Source organism: Herpailurus yagouaroundi, unplaced genomic scaffold (assembly GCF_014898765.1).
Source record: "Herpailurus yagouaroundi ecotype Mexico unplaced genomic scaffold, PumYag 162, whole genome shotgun sequence".
Taxonomy (NCBI): Eukaryota; Metazoa; Chordata; class Mammalia; order Carnivora; family Felidae; genus Herpailurus; species Herpailurus yagouaroundi.
In genome coordinates, this window is record NW_024412403.1 from 12,878,569 (window position 1) to 12,900,256 (window position 21,688).

At 52.5% G+C, this 21,688-nt stretch overlaps 1 protein-coding gene across 3 annotated transcripts in view; it reads left to right on the top strand.

Moving 5' to 3' along the window:
* The window catches only part of URB1 (URB1 ribosome biogenesis factor), an 82,105-nt gene that overhangs the window by 33,279 nt on the left and 27,138 nt on the right, over positions 1-21,688 (top strand). For all 3 annotated transcript variants that reach the window (XR_005793181.1, XM_040484048.1, XM_040484047.1), the window contains exons 16-29: positions 412-528; positions 1,000-1,138; positions 1,920-2,090; positions 3,105-3,298; positions 5,142-5,360; positions 6,122-6,301; positions 7,974-8,829; positions 9,641-9,842; positions 10,520-10,706; positions 13,763-13,821; positions 15,869-16,062; positions 17,074-17,184; positions 17,599-17,662; positions 21,164-21,335. Coding sequence is in view for 2 of the 3 variants with exons in the window: in XM_040484048.1 (XP_040339982.1) it covers positions 412-528; positions 1,000-1,138; positions 1,920-2,090; positions 3,105-3,298; positions 5,142-5,360; positions 6,122-6,301; positions 7,974-8,829; positions 9,641-9,842; positions 10,520-10,706; positions 13,763-13,821; positions 15,869-16,062; positions 17,074-17,184; positions 17,599-17,662; positions 21,164-21,335 (2,865 nt within the window). In the remaining variant the exon portion in view is untranslated. The remainder of the gene's footprint in view (positions 1-411; positions 529-999; positions 1,139-1,919; positions 2,091-3,104; positions 3,299-5,141; positions 5,361-6,121; positions 6,302-7,973; positions 8,830-9,640; positions 9,843-10,519; positions 10,707-13,762; positions 13,822-15,868; positions 16,063-17,073; positions 17,185-17,598; positions 17,663-21,163; positions 21,336-21,688) is intronic.

Below are 21,688 nucleotides of genomic sequence, written 5' to 3' on the forward strand. Positions count from 1 at the left end.
ACTGAGGTGACGTGACGTGACTGGTTTGTTACCTTGGAGAACGTCACGCAAGCTGACGGTTGGGGGCTGTGAGGGGCCGAGTCGTGCTCGTTTACCTGGTTGTGAAAATCCAGCTATAAAAGTCAGCCTCTGAAGCAGCAGCTGGGTTTTGTTTTTTTTTTTTAATCTTTTTATTGTTTAGGAGTTGAAGGAAAGGAGTAAGCAGCAAGACCAAGGATCACGTGGTCTTTAATAGAGCTCAGAATGGTCTCTTTTCCTTGTTTCCCTCAAGTCTGGGAGCACTGTTGTGAAAGAGTGGCTTTCGGAGTAAAACCGCAGATGAGACTTTGACCCCCTCTGTGCTGTGCTGCTTTGTCTCCACGGGGCGCTGGCTCCGTCCTGATGCCCTGCCCCGGGTCTGCTTCCCGACAGATTCTTCGGGACACGGGGGTGTTTGAGCACACCTGGAAGGAGCTGGAGCTGTGGCTGGAGCACTTACATGACACCGTGGAAGAGAAGAGAGAAACCGTGATTCAGTTTTTGGAACGCGTAAGCACCTATTTCCAGTGTGAAGGAGCCTGTTAGTACACATGCCGTGTGGTCTTTAGCATGACGAAGGCATTTTTGGTGCACCGGTGCCAGTGCCAGAAGCCCTGTGTTTCTGGCTTCCTTCCTAATTCCTGCTGAGATGTCAGAATCTGCTCAGTTTTAGAATCTGTAAAATGGGCCTCTATTACTGTGTACCGTGTAATTTCCTTTTGGGGATTTGTTTTTGCACCAAGAGAATAGAGGTGTGCTTAGAGCAATATTCAAAGCAGTGGTTTAAACCAAAAGGAAATTTTTTTTAATTCTGTAACAAAAAGTTAAAAAGAAACTTTGCAGAAAAATTGTTCTTATTGGGGACCATTAACATTTTAGCTCTGCCCTTTGTATTACTGGTGACTTTTTTTTGGCTTTTTTTTTTTTTCCATTTCATTTGTGACCATCTAAGTGTTTTCTGCTTGGCTCTTCAACACCCAGGTTTTACTGACGTTGGTAGCGAATCCCTATTCCTACACAGACAAAGCATCTGACTTTGTCCAGGAAGCCAGCACACTGCAGGCCGCGGGGACGAAGCAGGAGGCTGATGATGTCAGCATTCCGGTCTCCCACATCGATGGTAGGCGCCACTGCCTCTTTGCTCCTCGGGCTTCTGAAGCTCCAGCCGCCGTGGCAGATCAGTGATGAAAATGAGAATTGCGTTCATGTCTTACGCCAAGTGCAGGTGTCCGTTTCTTTGAGTTAAAGATCAGCCTACTCCGGAAATGAAAATTGCCTTCTTTGCTCATCCAAGGGGGAGTAGGCACAGAGCCTATTTGCTGGGTTATTTTTGTTTGTGTAGTGTTCACTCTGTGCCAGGTGCTGATCCTAGCTCTTTACAGATCTAACTCCTGGAACCACATAAGCCGCCCTAAGCGGCAGATGTCATCATCCTCATTTTATACAGTGATAATGCAGCCGAGGCCCAGAAAGATTAGGGAATTAACTCAAGCTCACACAGCTAGTACATAGCAGACTCAGGATTTGAAATCCAGACCCGGGCTCTGGTCTGTGCTGCAGCCCCTGACCCTATTTTGCTTCTCCGATTTTGACTCATTCACCTAAATATCCAGGTTAAGGTTTTGGGGCTTCTTAGGGTCACTTGAGGAAACTTCAGATTATTATCACACGAGCTAAACATCCTGTGTTTTGTCTGGCAGAGATCTTAAGATTTGATAGATGATGTCCTTGTGTGTTTAGAATCAAACTTCATATTAAATCTTTTCCCCCCAGAGATGTTTGGCTTTTATGCCTCCTTTTTTTCTCAGACATTCTCCTATGTATCCCTTCCTGCGGAGCTCTTTGCAGTGGGGTCCTTCGGTGTCCCTGGCCTTAGTTAGACTGTCCTTTTTCTGTCTCAGATGTTCTTGACATGGTGGACGTCCTGGTGGAGGACAGCGAAGGCTTGGATGAGGAAATTGGATTCTTACTGAACGAAGACATGATCCTGCTCACGTTCCCCTTCAGTGCGGTGGTCCCTGCGGCCCTGGAAGCCAGGAATAAGTTGCTCCTTGGGACGGAAAGTGAAACAGGTACCCGTGTATAGTTGGGATATTCTGGGTGCATCCAGCTGGGTCTTTGTGGGGTAGGAGGTGTGATTCCAGAGGCTCTGGGAATAATTGCTGAGAACCCAAGGTAGCAAGGTTCAGACCCTCTGAGTGATAGCCACCTGGCCTTTAGAGCTAAGCATGTTGGGGTAAGAATCTAGAGGCTAGTGGACTTCTGGGAAATTGGCCATTTAAGGGATAAGTCCATAATAATGCATTTTTTGTATGGCTGCACAGACACCTGTTGTAACACTGATGTTTTCTCTTCAAAGTTTATTCTTGCCCTCACCATGCTAGGGTGTGAGTCCTTCATACTTGTTGGAAGTTACTGGAACTTAGAGCCAAGGAAATACTCATAGATCACAACAGTGTAATTAGCCAGGGTTGCTCAGGCTTTGCTGCGGTAACAAATAAGGCCCAACTTACAGTGGTTTAATGGGCAAAGGTCTCTCTTTGGACCTTGTCATAGTTCAGTACAGGTGTGGTTGCTCTCTTGGGTGACTGTCCTCAAGGAGGCAGCTCAGGGATCCAGGCCACTCCCATCTTGTAGCTGCACCATCTCAACATAACGGCTTCCAAGGTCACTGTGGAAGAGGAAGACGGAGCGCGCAGTCAAGCAGAGGCTGTTCTGGCCAGGCCTGGAAGTGGCTGAATCAGCCACATGGTCCCAGCCTGACCACAGGGGGAAGCCCATGTGCCAAGGACCAAGAGATGGATTAGTGAGCACCAAGCAAGTCTTGGCCCCAGATGGCTTTTGTGTCACTTCTTTTGTGCCTGGGTCTCCACTCCCAGGCCTTGGGAACTGAAGCCTGACTGTGCGTCACACGTTTAGTGAAACGGAGCCTGGTGTGCCGTGCAGTGATAGCATCTGCCCTCCAGTGTGTTTGCGTGACCCCTTGTGGAATTGGCGCGTGTTTTTCTGGATCTTGAATACCTGTGGGAGTTGGTGTTATCGACGGGTCCCGGCGAGCCACCCACACAAGTCTCATTTCTTTGCAGGAGAGAGCATCGTGGCTTATATGACGGCGGTGCTGACAGACCTCCTCCACACCCAGAGGGACCCGCTGGCTCTGTGTCTGCTGCTTCAGGCTTATGACAAGTTGGAGCCTCCGGTGCCACCCTGCTGCCACCAGCTCTCTCGGTTCCACACGTACTACAGCCGCTGGATCCCAGAGCCAGTCCGCGAGGCCTTGGTGAGCCACGGCGTGACCGCCCCCGTGGAGACCGGCCTTTCCCTGGAAAACCCCACAACGGCTTCCGTGGGCTGCACCTGCTGTGCCCCAGTGGCGTAGTCTTACCGCTGTGCGGCCTGCAGGGAGAAACCTGTTAGCCTCGTGCTTTCTCCGGGCGGGAGAGGAAGCCCCGTGGCCTCACTGCTGCTTAGCTGGTGTGACGGGGGCACAGATGGCTCAGTGGTGCAGCAGAATTGCAGTTTCCGCTGGCTGCGGGATTGCCTAGTCACCGTGCCAGCTTTGGGGCGGGAGGGAGGTTGCTTTTTCTGGTCTCCTCACCGAGTGATGTGGCGTGCCTGGGTCCTAGCCTCCTTTAGCGGGCCTCAGCCTGCCCCTGGGCTCCGTGTGCTCCGCTGGGCGAGGGGGCCGCTGGTGGCCCCCGGCAGTCTCCTGTCTGTGAAGATTGGGAAAATGGAAGCAAAGAAAGAATGTTCTTTGCGTGGGGGCTACATACCTGTAACGGGGTCCTGCTCATCTGGCTCCAGCACCAGAGTATTTACAAATGTTGGGGGCTGGGGGTGGGAGAGGTTAACTTTGTGGTGTGCCTTTTGTGTATTCATTCACAAGTGTTAGCTGTTTGTGAAAAAGCAGGCGGCTGGGGACCTCTTTGTCTTGTGATAACTTGTGGCAGACGCTTTTGTTGAGGGCACATTTCCCGATCGTCAGGGCCTGGTACCAAGGGTACTATGTGTAATTCAAGGCATTTAATCCTTACGGCACCTCTGGGAGGAAGGTTAGGACCTGCTGTGCTCGTTACACATATGGGGAACCTGAGGCATAGCCATTCCACCACTAGGCAGCAGTGGTGGGGGAGGGGGTGGTGGTCAGGATTCGGCTCAGGCAGTCCGCCCCAGCAGTCCACCCCAGCACCACGCCCTGCCCGGCCGCTGCTACCTTCCCCTGCAGGCTCAGCTGTGGTTCAGAATTGGATGTAGCTGTTCAGAGCTTAGCAGGTCAGTGCTGTGTCTCACGGGTACTCGAAGGAAGGTGTCCACTCTCTGGTGGGTAGGTCACAGCGGTGCTTCTCACCCTGGAGGGGACGTCAGTCCCCTGGCGGCTTGTTCAGACATGGTCACTGAGCCCCACCCCGAGTGGGTTTGGCTAAGCGTGTCCGCAGCGGGCCTGGAGATTGGCCTTTCTCACCCGGTCCCGGGCGACCCTGCTGATTGGTCCAGGGACCCCACCCGGAGACCTGCTGTGTCTCCAGGCCTTGTGACCTGGTTTTGTTGGCTTTAGAAAGTGGAGTGTTTGTGGAGATACGGTAATGAAAGGCACATGGGGTCTGTAAAGAAGGCAGTTTGGCAGTTATTGTAGAAGAAATTAACAACTTCAGTTTGAGGTAGAGTTCCAGAAATTTCTTTTCATTCTGTCCACGGTCTTGTTTTTCTCCCAACAAGATAGTCCGACCCAGGCTCCTGGCAAGGGCCTTTGGAAGGCAAAGAGCTTGCTGAGCTGGCTCCTTTACAGGATTGGCAGTGATTAGTCACAATGACTCCTCAGAGTCAAGTGAGCGCCCCTCATGGCTCCAGCCTGCGGCGTCTGTTCTCGGTGTGTGAGCACCTTCCTGATCCAGTGGCTTCGTGTTCACGCACTCTGGGAACGGATGTGTGACTGAAAACATTGGGCTTAACTTCTTCCTTAAATAAAATGCTGGGCAGTCACATATTTTTTAGTTTGAGGACACAATTGTGAAATGTCCGCTTGTCATGAACGCCACCCTGTACCTTTTTTAGCAGACTGTGCACCCTGTTCATCTGTGGTGGTTTTTCTTTCCTTCTGTCCGGGCTTTTGCTGCCTTCCCAAGCCCTTTCAGACGCCGGGCAGTCTCGCGCCCCAGGGTCCTCCGGCCTCCTCCTTCTCCGCCCTGTTGCAGACGGCCTACGAGAACGAGGGCGCGCTCCTGGACGAGCAGGTTCAGGCGCAGCTGCGGGCCGCCCTCCCGCACCTCCCGATGCACCAGGTCCTGCGCTCGGCGAAGCACCTGCTGCTCTACATCAGGAGCACCGTGGAGACCTTCGGCCAGGTGAGCGCTGCCCCCCCCCCCGGGCCCACAGCCCCTGCGTGCTCCCACGTCTCTGCCTACAGAGTGGCGCCTGTCATTCAAGTCCAGACCCAACAACCGTGTCGATAGAGTATTGGAGTCTCGCTGTCACCCCATTGCACACAAGGGGACTTAGTGATGTGACACACGCAGGGCCACGGAGGTTCCTCCCCGCCCCCGCCACTTCCCCACAGCTGGGAGCCTGGGCTGCTGGTTCACCGCCCCTCTGTGCCGGGCTGCTCCCCCTCCCGGAGCAGACGTGCAGAGGCGGCTGCGGCACCCTTTTTCTGCGGGCCTCACTTGCAGATTCTGGACCTTCAGCAGGCGCAGACAGCATGGCCGACCTCTGTTGCTGGGGCAGCTGTCAGTCAGGCCAGGGCCCCTCCCACGGCAGACCGGACCGGTGGGCGGCCAGATGCTGCCTCTCTCAGAAGCATTAGTTTAGTAGTTCGTTGGTGAGCTGTCTCCAGTGTGGTTTACAGAGTTTTAGTTTGCGTTTTCCTCATCTTGGTCAAAATAAACCCGGTTCCTTCATGAAGGTTGAGGGTGCACATCTTCCTGAGAAAGGACCTTGAGGTTGTTGGGGTTTTGTAAGGACCGGCCGCGCTGGCCTGCCTCCCTCCTCAGTCCTTGTTTCTGGGAACACGGCACCTTCTGGTCACGGAGGGACTCGGTCACTGTCGTGGTGACTGGGAGCCATTCCCTGGCCTGAGCTCTCGTGTGTGTGGCTCTCATCCTCACAGCTGGGCCGAAGCACAGGGCCCCCCGTCCTGCAGCTCCTCCTGGACCTCCTCAGGCTCCTGGTCGTCCACTGTGCGCAGCTGGACGCGCAGAACCAGCAGAAACGCGAGGCCGCCCAGGCCGAATCCGACCTCTTTTTGGACGTGGAGTCCGTGGCCTCACTGGAGCTGGCCAGTGACAAGGTACCGCTGCCCTCCTTCCGTGGGTCTCCTTCCTGTTAGCCTTCTCCTGTAGAGTCTCGGACCCTGGGTTTCCCTCTGCTTCTGGCCCTAGACAAGTACGTGTTCATCGCAGGTAAACGAGGAAATGCAGCGTAGAGGAGATGCTGCAAGCCATCCGTGACCCTCACACCCACAGATGAGCATGGTGCCATTGGGCGTTTCTCTTTCCAGTCGGTTCCCTGCTCCCACTCGCCCTCCCTGCAACTTGTGTCCCCTCTCCTTACGCCGGGAGACGTGAACATCTTGAGAAACCCAGGAGGAATGTTTTTCTTTTGAACAGTTGCAGCCTGTGCGGAATAAAGGCTGGGCAGTGGGTGCGGCTCATCCCAGCAAATACACACTGGGAACTTGCAGCTCGGAGAAGGAGCCTTTGTCCTGCTGTTAACCTTGTGCGGCCTCTGTGGGGCTGGGGCCAGGGTGAACCCTTCTCTCTCAGTCTGCATCTCACCTGCAAACAAGTTCCTCATCTCACAGGCTAATGACGGCCTCCTTCCTTTGATCTCCAGGTTGACTTCCCGGGAGGTGGCTGGGGCAGCAGGACCACCTATGTATGAGCCGTTTGACAGGGACAGGGCGGTGCTAACATGAAATCACGCTTTTCTGGGTTTTTTTGTGTTTTTTTTTTTAACGTTTATTTTATTTTTGAGACAGGGAGAGACAGCATGAACGGGGGAGGGTCAGAGAGAGAGGGAGACACAGAATCTGAAACAGCCTCCAGGCCGAGCTGTCAGTACAGAGCCTGACGCGGGGCTCGAACTCATGAACTGTGAGATCATGACCTGAGCCGAAGTCGGATGCTTAACCGACTGAGCCACCCAGGCGCCCCACGCTTTTCTGTTTTTAACGGGCACAGCTCTGTTGGAAGGTGTGATGGATTCCTCTTTCCTTCCTTGACGAGTGAAGGAGGAAGGACAGCGTCTTCCCATCCTTGGGGACTGTTGTTGGGACTTTGTTGGCTAGGAACCCTGTTCCGCGAGGCTGCTTACAAAGATCATTCCCTAACCCGGCCAGGCTGCTCACTGCTTTGTGCTCGGTGGTTTAAACACAGTGCTGGGTCTGAGTGAGTTCCCCAAGGGTCACTCAAGGCTCAGCCTCCTGGAACGTGACCTTTAGTTCCAGACTGTGGTCTTGCAGCTGTGTCCCCATGTGCTGTTCCAGGCGCGGGGTCTCTCCCAAACCGTGATCACGCTGCTCCGGTTGACGGGAGATCCCCACATCCCCCCCAGTCAGATTGATGCTGGAGGGCAGGGCTGCTGAGCGGAGACCAGATGACTGGCCTTCATCACATTTCGGCTTTCCTACACAGCCCGTCCCCTGTCCAGAGGGACTGGAGAGCAGTTTCACTGTGCAGTAAATTCACTCAAGCTGAACTCCTCAGACACGTGCCGGTGTGGGTGGGGCCCCCGCCGAGTCACGGTCGAGCCGTCACAGTCGCCCCGGGGAGGGGGTGTGCTGTAGTCGGGTTACAGCTGTGATGGGCTCAGATTGGGGTGCTGCAGGGCACCCCCGAGAAGGGCATCAGAACTCGGGCCAGGGGATGGGGTGGCTTAGGAATGCTCCTCCCTGCCCTTCATCCTACTCCCCGCTGGCCCTGGGCCGCGAGTGAGGTCTGTGCCTTGTTGCCGTATTTCAGACGCTGGAGGAGGTGCTGGTGGCCATCCTCAGACATCCCACGCTGGAGGGCTGGTACCTGGCCCTGGAGCGACGGGCCCTCCCTCCGCACGCCCTCAGCCCTGTCCTCGTGAAGCTCCTGGCGGCCCAGCTCAATGCAGGGGTCCTGCAGCTGCTGCTGGCGAGCGCCCCAATCCTCCGGAGCGTCTGTCAGCTGGGCCTCCTGGCCGGGTACTCGGAGGCCATCACCCGGAGTGTGTTGAACGAGCTGCAGAACAGGAGGGCGGGCCGGGCCACGTCTCGGGCAGAGACCCTCCCGCAGCTGGAGGCCCTGCAGGAGCTGCATCCATACATGGAGGGTGCCCAGCTCCGTGAGGTCACCCTGGCTTTGCTGAGCCTGCCCGAGGCCCAGCTGGTGGCCCCGGGACCCCCGAAGTCCCCCGGGAAGGAGAGACACCTGAACGCTCTCGGCAAGACCCTGGTCCAGCTGTTGACCCGCAGCCCCCAGGATCAGCTGCAGAGCAGCGAGCTCCTTTGGGCCTCTGAGTTTGTGAAAGGCCTGGGGGCTTTGCTCCCCACGTTGGCCGTGGACGAGCTGGACGCCGTGTTTCTCCACACTCTACAGAGAGAGCCCGTGCTGGTCCCCGTGGTCGGGGTCGACGTGCTGGACTACTGCCTGGCCCGGCAGACACAGGCGGCCCTCAGCACCGCCGCCCTACTCGTGCGGCTGAGCTCCACCCACCTGCTGCGGTTTGAGCTGTGGTGCGGGCGGCCCGGCTCGGGACTCTGCCTCCAGGAAGGCCTCGACGACTTCCTCCCCCTCGTCCACGTGTACCTCCGGTGCAGGACGTGGGGACGCTTCACACGCCCGGCGGGAGGTACGGGAACCGGTGACGTCGGGCAGCTGGAGGCGTTAAGTCCGAGGATGGGGAGGTGGGAGCCGCAGATCCGTTACTGCGCCTGGAACGTCCACGTTTAGGCTGTGGTGTAGTTCTGTTGCTCTTTCAGCCGCTGACTGACCTGCCTCTGGACACCGAGAAAGCGGGGACATTCTCACTCGCCACCCCTCCCCTGTCTGGGCCTGTGGCTTGAGGTGCTGCCCCCACGCTCCTGCCCACCCTGAGCTCCCCACAGGAAGGGGGCGGGGGTGGGTCAAGGAGGGAGCCGCACCGGGGCCAGAGGAGGCGTTCGCAATGGCCGTCCTTGTCCACCCCGTTGTCCCCCCCCCCCCCCAAAGCGTCCATGAGTTTACCCGGAGTCTGGGCAGCTTGGGCTCAGCCTTTTCGCTCCACCCGTAGAGTTTCAGGCGAGTCAGCGGTTCTTGGTGCACCGCTGCTCACGTGCCTCTCCAGCTCCCGTGTCCTTGAGGCACGAACCCCGAGCGAGTTCAGGGCTTTGGTACTCACGCGCTCGTTACCAGCATCGAGCCAGGTGCTGTGCTCGGGACCTAGCGTCAGAGCGTCGACCGACCAGGTGACCTGTGTGTTGTGCTGGTCAGCGTCTAACCTGCCGGCCCTTGTGTTTGCCACTTTGCGCGGCGTCAGCACTCCCGCCCTGGCCAACATCAAGGTGCGAGCGTGACCTCTCCCCGTCACAAGATGCCTCAGGGTTAGCCACGGGCTCTGTGAGCTGCTGCACGCTAACTCCAGCACAGCGTGGTGTGTGACTGTCCTTTTTGTCTCTGCCTAGTGTCCTCTGCTGTCATTCCTGTCTTGAGGAAAGCTCTGTGGAGGCAGCTACAGACCAGGCTTCTCAGTGCGGATGGGCCCCCAGGGTCTGGGCTGCATCACGAGGTCCTGGCCCAGCTGGTCCCGTTTGCAAGAGCCAAGGACCTTGGTATCCTCATGGACCGTTTGCCTAGCCTGCTTCAGACCCCAGGCAGGCACGAGAGGTATGAAGGCTTAGATTGTCTGACGGCCGTTCCTCTCCCCGCTTCACTTTTCCCTGTAGTTTTTACATAAACTAGTGAGAAATTGCTTCCCTGCTCGTTCGGGGAGAAGGCACTTCCTACCGGAAGTCTGCCTCCAGCCATCCTGCCTGGAGCGAGCGCATCTCCATAAGTGGATGGTTGGTTCTGATTCCCTGAGAGCGGCGGTTCTTATCTAGGGCTGATTTTGCCACCTCCAGAGGACCGTTGCCAACCTCTGACGTTTTTTTATCATCGTGATGTGAGTGAGGGGTAGTTGCTTCCGGCATCTAGAGGGTGGAGGCCAGGGGTATTGCTAAATACCTTACGCATAGGATGGGGATGTCTTCTCCCCCACGAGAAAGAATAACCTGGCTCAGGATGTCAGTAGTGCTCACTTTGAGATAGTCTCATTTAGGCGAAGCCCGGACAATGTTCTTTTTTTCTGGTGCACTAATATTGTTTCCCCTAATTGTAAAAATGTTGGTACCTCTGTGACGCCGGAGCAAGGAGGCAGGGGCGGCCTGTGATTCCTGTCTTTGGGTGTTGTAGGGGCAGGGGACTCGGGGCACCAGTCCCAGGTGCCCAGTGTAATGGTGGTAACACTTAAGCTGGAGGGATTTAGGCCATCCCTCTGACTTTGTGCCTTTTGTCTGTTGCAGCTGGAGCGTGGCCGACTCTGTGTCTGCAGTCCTGGACGGGTCGGCAGAAGAGCTGCGTGCCTGGAGAAGGACTCTGTTGGCGTCCTGTGTAAAATGGCTGGTCGTGTCTTTCAGTGGTGACCAGCAAGGCCAGGACGGCACCCAGGATCAGGAGAGGCAGATGCTGCTGAGATTTAGTGAGCTGTTGGTAGGCGCCTTTCCTTTTCTTAGGGACCCTGGCTACGTTTTTAAGGGAAGGAGTGAAATAGACCAAGGTGGACAGACGGACCCCAGGCTAGGTGGCTTGAATGGAAACTAGAGGGAGACGAGCCGGGCCGGGCTGTGTCTGGGAGGCAGAGCGGCAGGTGACAGGCAGCCCTGAAACGGTGGGCCTCCTTGCACCAGCCACGGATGTTGGATCTTTTCAGGCACTTTTTTGCTTCTACTGAGATGGCGTGTGGTCTTATTTTTCGTTTACTCTGTTAAGATGACTTTCCTAAATTGATTTCAGTCATTAACCCAACTTTACCAGGATATACGTATATGGTTATAACGTGTTATGGCTTTTCCGTATTACTGGATCTGACATACTAATGTTTTATTAACAATTTTTTCGTGCATGTTGGGTGTTTGTAATTTTATCTTCTAGCAGTGTCTTTCTTTGGTTTTAGGAACAGGTAACACAGCTCTCAGAATGAGTTGGGAAGAATTTCAGTGGGCATAAAAATCTAGATTTTATATATTTTTTAGGCTTTTTGAAAGAGTGGCTTTAGTGTTTTCTGGTATGCATAGTTTTTGATAAGAAATCTGTCATTCTTATCTTTATTTCCTCCCCCTTAGGATTTTTTTTATTAGGATTTTTTTTTTTAAAGCAATTTGATCATGGTGTACCTTAGTGTAGTTTTCTTTAAGATTTTTATGCTTGAGGTTCATGGAGCTTCTTGGCTCTGTGAGCCCAGGGCTATCATAAAATTTGGAAATATTCAGCTCTTATTTTTGGCCATTATTCCCTCCTGTTGAAGTGTACTTTTTAAAAAAAAATTATTTTTTGGTACAGAAATAATATCCTGAAGCGAAGGCATTATTTCTCAATGCATGATGTCAAATTGTGTTAAAACTCCTAGAGTCTGTGACTAGTGTTAAAACCCTGCACCCAAAATTTAAAAAGTAATCCTCAGGAAAAATAACCCCAAGTGACAGTTGTGTGATAAATGTTTGTAGGTCATAGATCAAGCAGTGTGCTTATGTTGTATTAAGAGATCTTGTAACCTGTGTTTCAGTCTTAATTCATTGTTACAGGTTTATGCATTCGAGGCTCACAGGAGCCCAAATATGGCAGTGCAAGGAGGAAGGGACATCCCTGATATCTAGAGAGAGCTGAGCGTAGAGGAGGGTGCTGGGCTCCCCCACCACAGGTGACAGTGGACCCTCCTGTGCGGCCCCATGGTCAGCCCCCCACCCAGCAGGCCGGCTTGATAGCCGATGAAGATTTGTGTTCTTCAGGCATGCCTTCTTCCTCCCCCACCTTTCTTTCTCTCTTCTTTTTCCCTCTTTAATAGATGTAACATTTTTATTTATTTATTTATTTTTTTAAATTTTTTTTTTTCAACGTTTATTTTTGGGACAGAGAGGGACAGAGCATGAACAGGGGAGGGGCAGAGAGAGAGGGAGACACAGAATCGGAAACAGGCTCCAGGCTCTGAGCCATCAGCCCAGAGCCTGACGCGGGGCTCGAACTCACGGACCGCGAGATCGTGACCTGGCTGAAGTCGGACGCTTAACCGACTGCGCCACCCAGGCGCCCCTAGATGTAACATTTTTAGAATGGTTTTAGGTTCACAGCAGTGTTAAGCAGCCAGTACAGAGTTTCCCTGTGTTCCCTGCCCCTAGGCACACACAGCCTGCCCCACTGTCAGCACGCCTCACCAGCCCCCCCTTTTATTTTTTTTTTTTATTTTTTTTTTAATTATTTTTTTTTTCAACGTTTATTTATTTTGGGGACAGAGACAGACAGAGCATGAACAGGGGAGGGGCAGAGAGAGAGGGAGACACAGAATCGGAAACAGGCTCCAGGCTCTGAGCCATCAGCCCAGAGCCCGACGCGGGGCTCGAACTCGCGGAGCGCGAGATCGTGACCTGGCTGAAGTTGGACGCTTAACCGACTGCGCCACCCAGGCGCCCCAAAGCCCCCCCTTTTAAAAAACAATTTTTTTTTAACGTTTCTTTGTTTTTGAGAGAGTGCGAGCTGGGGACGGGCAGAGAGCGAGGGAGACACAGAATCCAAAGCAGGCTCCAGTTCTGGGCTGTCAGCACAGAGCCAGATGTGGGCTCTCATGAACCGTGAGATCATGACCTGAGCCAAAAGTGGGTGCTTAACCGACTGAGCCACCCAGACCAGCCCTTTTTGTTCTTGTTTTTTTTTAACTGAGGAATAATTTTCATGTTGGGAAATACAGGGTCTTAAGTAGAGTTTAATGTTGACAAACGTACCTACGATTGTGCCCACACTCCTGCCGAAGATTTTCATCATCCCAGAAAGTTCCTTCCCTCGAGAGCATGCACCCCTCTGATTTAACACTGTGCCGTATTTGGAGATGTTCTCTACGTCAGTGACTGCGGACCTGCATTGGCTCGACTAGTGGTACAAAGATCTCCCCTGCAGATATGTGCTGTCTTGTGTTTAAGCAGCCATGTGTGGCCAGACCTGTGTGTGGTGCCGTCATCTAGTACCTTCTGAAATGGAGGACAAAGGGAAAAATGACACGACTGTTAAGAAATTTTTTTCTACTTCTTTCGTGATCGTAGACAAGTAGCTCTTGACAGAACTGCTAGCAGAAATAATAAAACAATTTAAAAAATTAAAGTCAGAAGCAACCACATGCTTCTGTAGATTGCTTGGGTGTATTCCGTATTTGCCGAATGACTCTAATTTAAGTTCTGTATTCTTTATTTTAAGTTAATTGAAGGGGCGCCTGGGTGGCTCAGTCAGTTAAGCGTCTGACTCTTGTTTCAGCTCATGTCATGATCTCGTCGTGAGTTCAAGCCCTGCGTCGGGCTTTGCACTGACAACACGGAGCCTGCTTGGGATTCTCTCTCTCTCTCTCTCTCTCTCTCTCTCTGCCCCCCCCACCCTCGCTTTCGTACGTGTGTGCACTTGCACGTGCGTGCTCTCTCTCCCTCTTTCAAAATAAACTTAAAAAATATATGTAAACAAAAACGAAAGGACAGTCTCCCCTGTATATCTCTTGCTTGTTTTATTCACAGAATTTCCTTAATGAAGTGGATCCTGGAGATTGGCAGAAATTTGTGAAGACTGGACTCAAGTAAGACAATTTCATTTTCTCGCTGCAATCTGGTAAGGGTGTGAGTGCACGTCGCAGGGCCAGCCTGGGAGCTTGTTGGCACCGTGTCTGTGACGGAACAGGCCCTGTTCCGTTGGCGGAGATAATGAGGTGTACTGTGGAGAGGCTGAAAGCTTTGCCCGTTGACGTGGAGTCTCCTTCTGTAGATGATGAGAGAAGCGGCCTTGAACAAATGAAATCCTCAGGGCACCTGGGTGGCTCAGCCGGTCAGACTTTGGCTCAGGTCACGATCTCACGGTCCAGGCCGTGAGTTCGAGCGCCACGTCGGGCTCTGTGCTGACATCTCAGAGCCCGGAGCCTGCTTCGGATTCTGTGTCATCCCCTCTCTCTCTGACTCACTCCCGCTGGTGCTTTGTCTTCCTCTCTAAAATAAAGTAAACATTAAAAAGCAATTTTTTTTTTAAAATGAAATGTTTTTTTAGAAACCAGAAGTGTGCAGAGGATAACACAGCAGCGCCCGGATTTAATAAGTACCGACCACTTCCTGTATTTGTCCCGATTTATTCTCTTCCCTCCCCCGAGAGCGTACTCCTGAGGTCAGGCTCTGTCATGGCCGTGACGGTTTTGGTACTTTGGTTGCACGCCGGCAGGTCTCTAAACAGTAATGGTATCACTTAGTTTGCTTAGCGTTCTGTACACGTCCACGTTGTGTGTCCTTTGTCTTTTTGGCACCCGAGTGTTTTTGAGTTACCCTTGCTGCTACACAGAGTCCTAAGCCCATTTGCTTATACTGCGGGGTGGGGGACAGAATTTTGTCTTAAGACCACACCACAGTCGATGTAGCCAGTCCCCGGCTGGCAGACGTCTTCCTCCCTCCCTCCCTCCCGTTCCTGCCCTGAAGGATGCCTTTCTTAGTGCCCTGTGCCGGCTTGTCTCAGGGTGGGGCACTCGCTGTCTGTTAGTGTGGGCACAGCTTCAGTTTCACCAGAATTTTAACGTGCTCTCCAAAGTTTCTGAGCCACCCTAGCGTGGTGTTTCCTCACATCCTCACTAGCACTTGATATGGTCAGACTCTAGTTTTTAGCAAGCAGATGATCATGAAACAGTGTTTTGTTGTACCTGTAATTTTCATTTCCCTGGTTATTCACCAACTTGGAGCAGAGGAAAATACAATACCTGAGAGGAGAGAAAGATGTGAAGGTGGGTTACAGGTTAATGACAGCCATGGATTACCATCACGACATGGTGACGTTTCGTTCAGTCTTCAGTTAATTTGTATTTCTAGAATGCCCAGTATGTGCTGAGTGATTCTCAACATCATTCACATATGACTAAAAAGCTGCCCTTTTTTAGAGCATGATGCTTTCATTCCTTCAGGGGGTTCTGAGGGGTTTAAAACAGAGATGGCCTCTGAGCCACTGGATGGGCATATTGAGTAGCTGGAAGGACGGAAGGAACAGGGGGAGGCTGACCTGGCAAGGTGGGCTGGGCAGCGAGCATCATCTCTATTCAGGGTTGGCTGTTCCTGGGTCTCCTGACTTTTGAACTAAACAGGAAGTTCGTGTGGTGTTTGCGCTATCAGGAAAATAAATGCACCCCAGCCCTGATTCAGAAGTACCCCCTGTGATGGGTGGGTGGCTGGGGGGGGAAGGGTGTGATAATGCAAGTGTAATGGAGCGACAGCAGTAGAATCGAGATGGGGATATGGATGTGCAGCGTAGACTTCTCATCTTTGTGGTGTGTTAGAGATTTTTAAAAAAATGTTTTAACGTTTATTCATTTTTGAGAGAGAGAGAGAGCAGGAGACAGGGAGGGGCAGAGAGAGAGGGAGACACAGAATGACAAGCAGGCTCCAGGCTCTGAGCTGTCAGCACAGAGCCTGACGTGGGGCTCAAAGCCACAAACTATGAGATCATGACCTGAGCCGAAGTTGGATGCTTAACCGACTGAGCCACCCAGGCGCCCCTAAAGATGTTTCTTAATAAAACATCAAAAGTTTTTTCTGGTCTCTTGTGAAATGAAACTCCCCTTTATGAAGCTCTTTCCCCCTTTGATTCTTGCCTCCTAGATTTCGGTATCAGGACCACATGTTTTTAAAGGCCCTCCATGCTGCCATACAACGCCTGTACCTTCCAGAAAACTCCGTGTGCACGCAGCTCACCCAGCTTCCGGCGATCCACATGATGCTCACGCAGCATTCTCTGTTTTTGCCGACTCTACTCAAGTCTGAAGAAGAGGAAAACCCAGACAGTCAAGTAAAAGGTGACCACTCACCCCACCCTCTCATCTCACATAGATTTTATTTCCTAATTTTGTGGAGCTCACTGTGCACCAGAGTTTAGCACCTGTGTGTTTCCGGAGCTGAGGAGCATTACCCAAATGGCATTAGGCTATTTTGTTTCTATCAAATCCAAGCTCAAGCAGTGTTTCCTCTGACTTCGGGTCAAGCAGCAAGCACAGACCTTTCTTCAAAGTCTGTTATCACAGAAGTCACGTTTTAAGGTCTTACTGCCGTATCGCAGGCCCATGTTATAATCTGGGAAGCAGGGGAAGTTAGATGGGTGTCTGCCCTGAGAGGAATTGTTTGCTTGTGTGAGATGCTTCATGAAAAGATTGAAACTTTCATTGAGGGTGAAGGGTTCGAACGTCCCTGTTAACAGTTCCCTGCCAGGAAGGTCTCTGAAAGCCCGGGTTCTGAAGCTTTGCCCCTAGTTCAGTGGCATTTATTTTAGCCCCTGTGACCCTGAGTTTCGTGTAGGCTGTGGGAGAGGTCAGACGAGATGGTCTGAAGGGCTCTGTCCTCTTGAAGCCACACTCTGCTTAGAGACAACATGCCCAACCGGGAGAAATCACCGTGGGGTCGGTCTGTAATAAACTGCTAAGCTGACGAAACCATCACCCAGGTTACTGGTGTGGGTAGTAGGAAAAGCAGAAAGGCCCACCCTTTAGTTAGGCAGGAGTAGGGATGTGTTAGAGATTTTGCTAATGTAACCATGGAGGAAAGTGCTTAGGTTTTAAAATCTTTGGTGGGATGGGGAGTGAAGAGGGTGATGGAGGCTTGTCAAAGACCTGGGAAGAGAGACCATTGTGAAGACGTGTTTTTTTATCTTAAAAAAAAGCAAAAGATGATTGAGGCACAGTCCAAAGACCAGTATTGTTCAGAGAAGGATATTTGAATCCTTTAAATGTTCCCTGAAATGCTTCCTCCTCTGCTTTTATTCTGTGTGCACATCCCCCCGCACTGTTGTGCATTTCAGTGTTCTTTTCTTCCAGAAGCGCTGGTGGATCTGATGTCAGTGGTGGTAAAGCTGTGTCCCTCTGTCTGTGAAAGCAGTCACTTTTCAGTGCTCCTTGGGGCCTATGGCGCCACTCTCAGCGTCCTGGGTAAGGGTGTGAGGAGTGGGTGGTATGGCCAGAGAGTGTGTGGGGACCGGGCGATATGATCGTGCGGTGTGTGGGACCAGGTAGGGAGTGTGTGAGGGGACCAGGCAGGCGATATGACCAGGGAGTGTGTGGGGACTGGGCCATGTGACAAGGAGTGTGAGGTGACCAGGGATTGTGAGGAGACCAGGTGGAATGACCAGGGAGTGAGAGGAGACCAGGCGGTGTGACCAGAGTGTGTGGGGACCAGGCCATGTGACCAGGGAGTGTGAGGGGACAGGACAGGTGGTATAACCAGGGAGAATGAGGGCGCCAGGCCATATGAGCAGGGAGTGCATGGGGACCAGGCAGTGTTCTAAAGTGGGAGGAGCATGTGAGGGTTTCAGTTTTCTAAATGGACTTTGATTTGACTTCTAGACCAGAAGATTCTGCTTCTCCTCCGGGCGTATGAACAGAACGACCTCAGCCTTGTGAACTTCAGGTGAGCATTGGGCCTGGGGGTGTGAGCAGCAGGCTTTGAAGGGGCCACCCCAAAACTGGGGCTCGTTGCGTACAGCAGGCTCCGCGGATCTTCTCTCATGTGTTTTTTGTTTTTTGTTTTTTTTTTATGTTTATTCATATTTTTTGAAAGACAGAGAGAGACCCAGCACAAGCAGGGGTGGGGCGGAGAGAGGGGGGACACAGAATCCAAAGCAGGCTCCAGGCTCTGAGCTGTCAGCACAGAGCCCGACGCGGGGCTCGAACCCATGAACCGTGAGCTCATGACCTAAGCTGAAGTTGGATGCTCATCTGACTGAGCCACCCAGGCACCCCTCATACGTTTTTGATTCTCGGGGGAAGGGTGGGATGGATGGGGCTCCCCTAACACACTCCGGTTCTCATGAAAACTTGGCCTCATGCTCCAAGGTTCACCTGTTGGCAGGGCTGCATTGGCGGGGCCACCCTCCTGACTGTCACAGACCTGCCCCCAAACTCACTTCGAGCTGGAGTGTCTAGTTTGGCTGATTTTTCTCACGCTTTACTTCAGATAGGAGTGACTTTGACAAGGCGCTGCTGGGGAGAGGAGTGGGGGGCTGACTGGATGTTAATCCACTCTCTCTTGTGTCTCTTGGTGCACATGGGTGCTCGTCTATCTCTGGACTTGTCTCTGTCCCTGTGTGTTTGTCTCATTCTGTGTCTGCCTCTCTGTCCCTCCCGAGTCCCCAGGGGCTGCGTCCTTGGGTGGCACAGCTTTGGCCTGAGGGGCCAAGATTGGTGCCTTCCCCTGAGGGCCATGCACCCCCCAGGGTCAAGGTTAACAGGGGACTTTTGTCCAATAAGCTGCTCATGGAAGGCATCTTAGATTCTTTGTGCTGCCCTCGCATAGTCTTTTCTCCTTACCATTTAGGGCCCGCTCCCTAACATCTGCCCAGTACGTACATGAAGAAGAGCCTGGTGTGTTAAGGCAGGAAGTGAGTGAACTGGGCCAAGATAAATAGTTCGGGAGGAACTCTGCGGAAGGGAGAAAAAGATAATTTTCATGGTGGAATACTTTTTTTTAAAGTATTCCATGGCATACTTCATATATATATGTATATGTATATATATATATATGTATATATATATATATATACATATACATATATATATATATATTTATTCTCATTTGAAAGACAGAGGGAGATAGAGGGCGAGCAGGGGAGGGGCAGAGAGGGGGGAGACACAAAATCCGAAGCAGCCTCCACGCTCTGAGCTGTCAGCACAAAGCCTGACACAGGGCTCGAACCTATGAACCTCAAGATCATGACCTGAGCCAAAGTTAGACTCAACTGACTGAGCCACCCAGGTGCCCTCCCCCGCTGCACCCTCCCCCCCTCCCCACTCCTTTTTGATTTAAAGATAAAAGCAGTATTAGCTGAGAAGCCACCCAACCCCCACAGGAGGAAAAACAAAAACAAAAAAAACCCGTTTCTATCTCTTAAGAATGCCCAGGTCATGAATAAACATTCTTTTCCTTTCCCTAATGAACTGGCCTTTCCAATGCTTTGGAATTGGTACCGCCGCATCAGCTGTACCCTTTCTGGAATAAATAAATGGTCCTCGTGTATGTAAGGGAGAGGAGAGCAAAGGGAAGAAAGAGCCGTTTTAGTCTCACTTGGGCCTCAGAACACCTTCTGTCTGCAAGAGTGAAGGAAGTTGAATGGGCTGCCCAAGGAGGACAGGTTAGAGCTGGTTATGGGAGCAGCCGGCTCTCAGCCCAGGAGAGGGGAGGTGGTGCTCACACAACTCTGTGCAGCGAAGTAACAGAAGAGTCTCCTCAGAGCCAACGTGAATGTCACATCCATTCCTGGAGGAGCAGGCCCGAGCTAGGGAGCCACATAGGAGCCCTGTGGACGTTCAGCGGATGGATCTCATGCCAGTAAATGGTGCCCGTTCGACATGCGTATCCAGTCTGTTAGCTGCTTGCCTGTTTACTCACAGCCTCGCAAAGAAGGTTATTTATTTATGTGTTAAATGTTTGTTTATATTTTGAGAGAGAGAGAAAGAACATGAACAGGGGAGAGGCAGAGGGAGAGAGAGAATCCCAAGCAGGCTCCACACTGTCACTGCAGAGCCCGACTTAGGGCTCAAACTCACGAGGGACCATGAGAACAAGACCTGAGCCAAAATAAAGAGTCAAGACACTCAACCAATGAAGTCACCCAGGTGCCCAAGACTATTTATTTTTTAACCTGAATGACTGTCGTTGATCTGCACAGAAATGAGCGTGTATCGAGAATTCAAAGATAGGTTCATTGAGTCCTTTCCAGGGCTGGGTGCTGGGTCAGCGCTGTTGAGAATACCTAGAGGAATAAGACACAGTCTTGCTGTCTGTTGAGGGGGTCAGATTGTTGTAAGTGTAACTCCTTTTGATTGGCCTTTGGTGGTGAAGGCCAGCGGTTATGGCACGTGAGGCCACCCTCTCCCTAGGGGAACCAGGGAATGCTTCGTGACAGGGCTGGCATTGGAGGGATTTGATAGAGCTGAAGTTGGTGGTGGAGCCTGGGGACACTATGTGGAGGGAACAGTGTCTCAATGGCTGTGAGTCGGGAAAGTCATACATTTCTGGGCACGGTGAGGTCAGCTTCTGTGCATCACAGGATATGTGTAGGGACAAGGTGGTGGGAAAGCTAGACAGGCTGGTTGGTAAGGGTTTTAAATATCAGACAAATAATATCATTTCCATCCAGGCAATGAGATAGCTGATAGACATTTTGGGACAGAGACATGGCCCTCCTCTGAGCTGGACTTTCAGGGAGCATCCTCTAGCAGTGGGGAGGTGGGGAGGAGGTAGTGGGGAGGGAGGGAGGAGGAAGGCGAGGTGGTTTCTTGGGGGCAGCTGTAATGGGTGTTGGTGGCATAAAAGGTCGAGGTGTTTATATAAAAGACTCGAGGCAGGGACGGCCAGAAGGCTGTTCGTGCAGACCTGCTCTACTCGCGGCCACCTGTGAACAGGAGAGGGTTTGAATCGGTATAGCGTCATCAGGCAGCCAGGATTCTGCTGCTGTGACCCAGGACGGACTCGAGCCAGACCCCCCCCAGTTTTGCCTTCCAGCTGTGCCACTAACCCGCTGGGCAATTGACTAGCTGAGCAACTTTCTTAACCCTCTTGGTGTCTCTTCCCCCGTTTGCAAAATGGGAGTAGCAACAGTACCTACCTTATGGGGTTGTTACACAGATAAGCGAATTAATGGGTGTGGGGGGTTTAGAGTAAGTGGCACATCATAAGCTCCATACAGGTGTCATTGTCTCCCCCCCCCCCCCCACGCCCTCTTCATTGCTGGCATCTCCACCACCCCTCTTCCCCCTGTGTCATGATGGAAATGAAATGATGCATGCTCCGGACAATGCCTGGAGTGTGCTGGCTGCTCGACCAAGCTACCCATGACGGTCATTGTCATCAGCATCGATTCTGCTCCCGTGGGGCCCTGTGACCAGCGCGCTCTCCCTTGTGCCACTCCAGAGTGCTGCTGTGGGGCCCAGTGGCTGTGGAGCATCACAAGACGTGCCGGAGTCTGGGCAAGTCGCTGTGGCAGCAGCCGAGCGTCGGGGACATCCTCCGCCTGCTGGATCGGGACCGGATGATGAAGACCATCCTCCACTTCCCCCAGAACCGGAGGCTGCTGCCCCCTGAGGTGCAGGGGGGCCCCAGGGCAGAGCTGTTGGGGAACGCTCCCGGCAGCCATGGGTGCCGTTGTGCTTGCTCCTTTGAGGGTTCTGTTTGCACCCTCTACTTTGGCACACTGTACATCCTGTGACATGCCAGTGCTGTTTCTCTTAGGGTTTGTTAACATCAAGTTAAGTAAAATCCCAACTGTATGCAAAGCTACCAAGACAGGACCCCCATTGGCCCGTCACTCGGCTTCGACAGTTTTGAGCACTGGCTGTGCGTATTTCATTTGTAACTTCCCCCGTAAGAAAGGCTAACTTGAAGCAGAGCCAACGATATCCATTTCATGCAGAAGCAGTTTTTTACGGAGCCATTTTA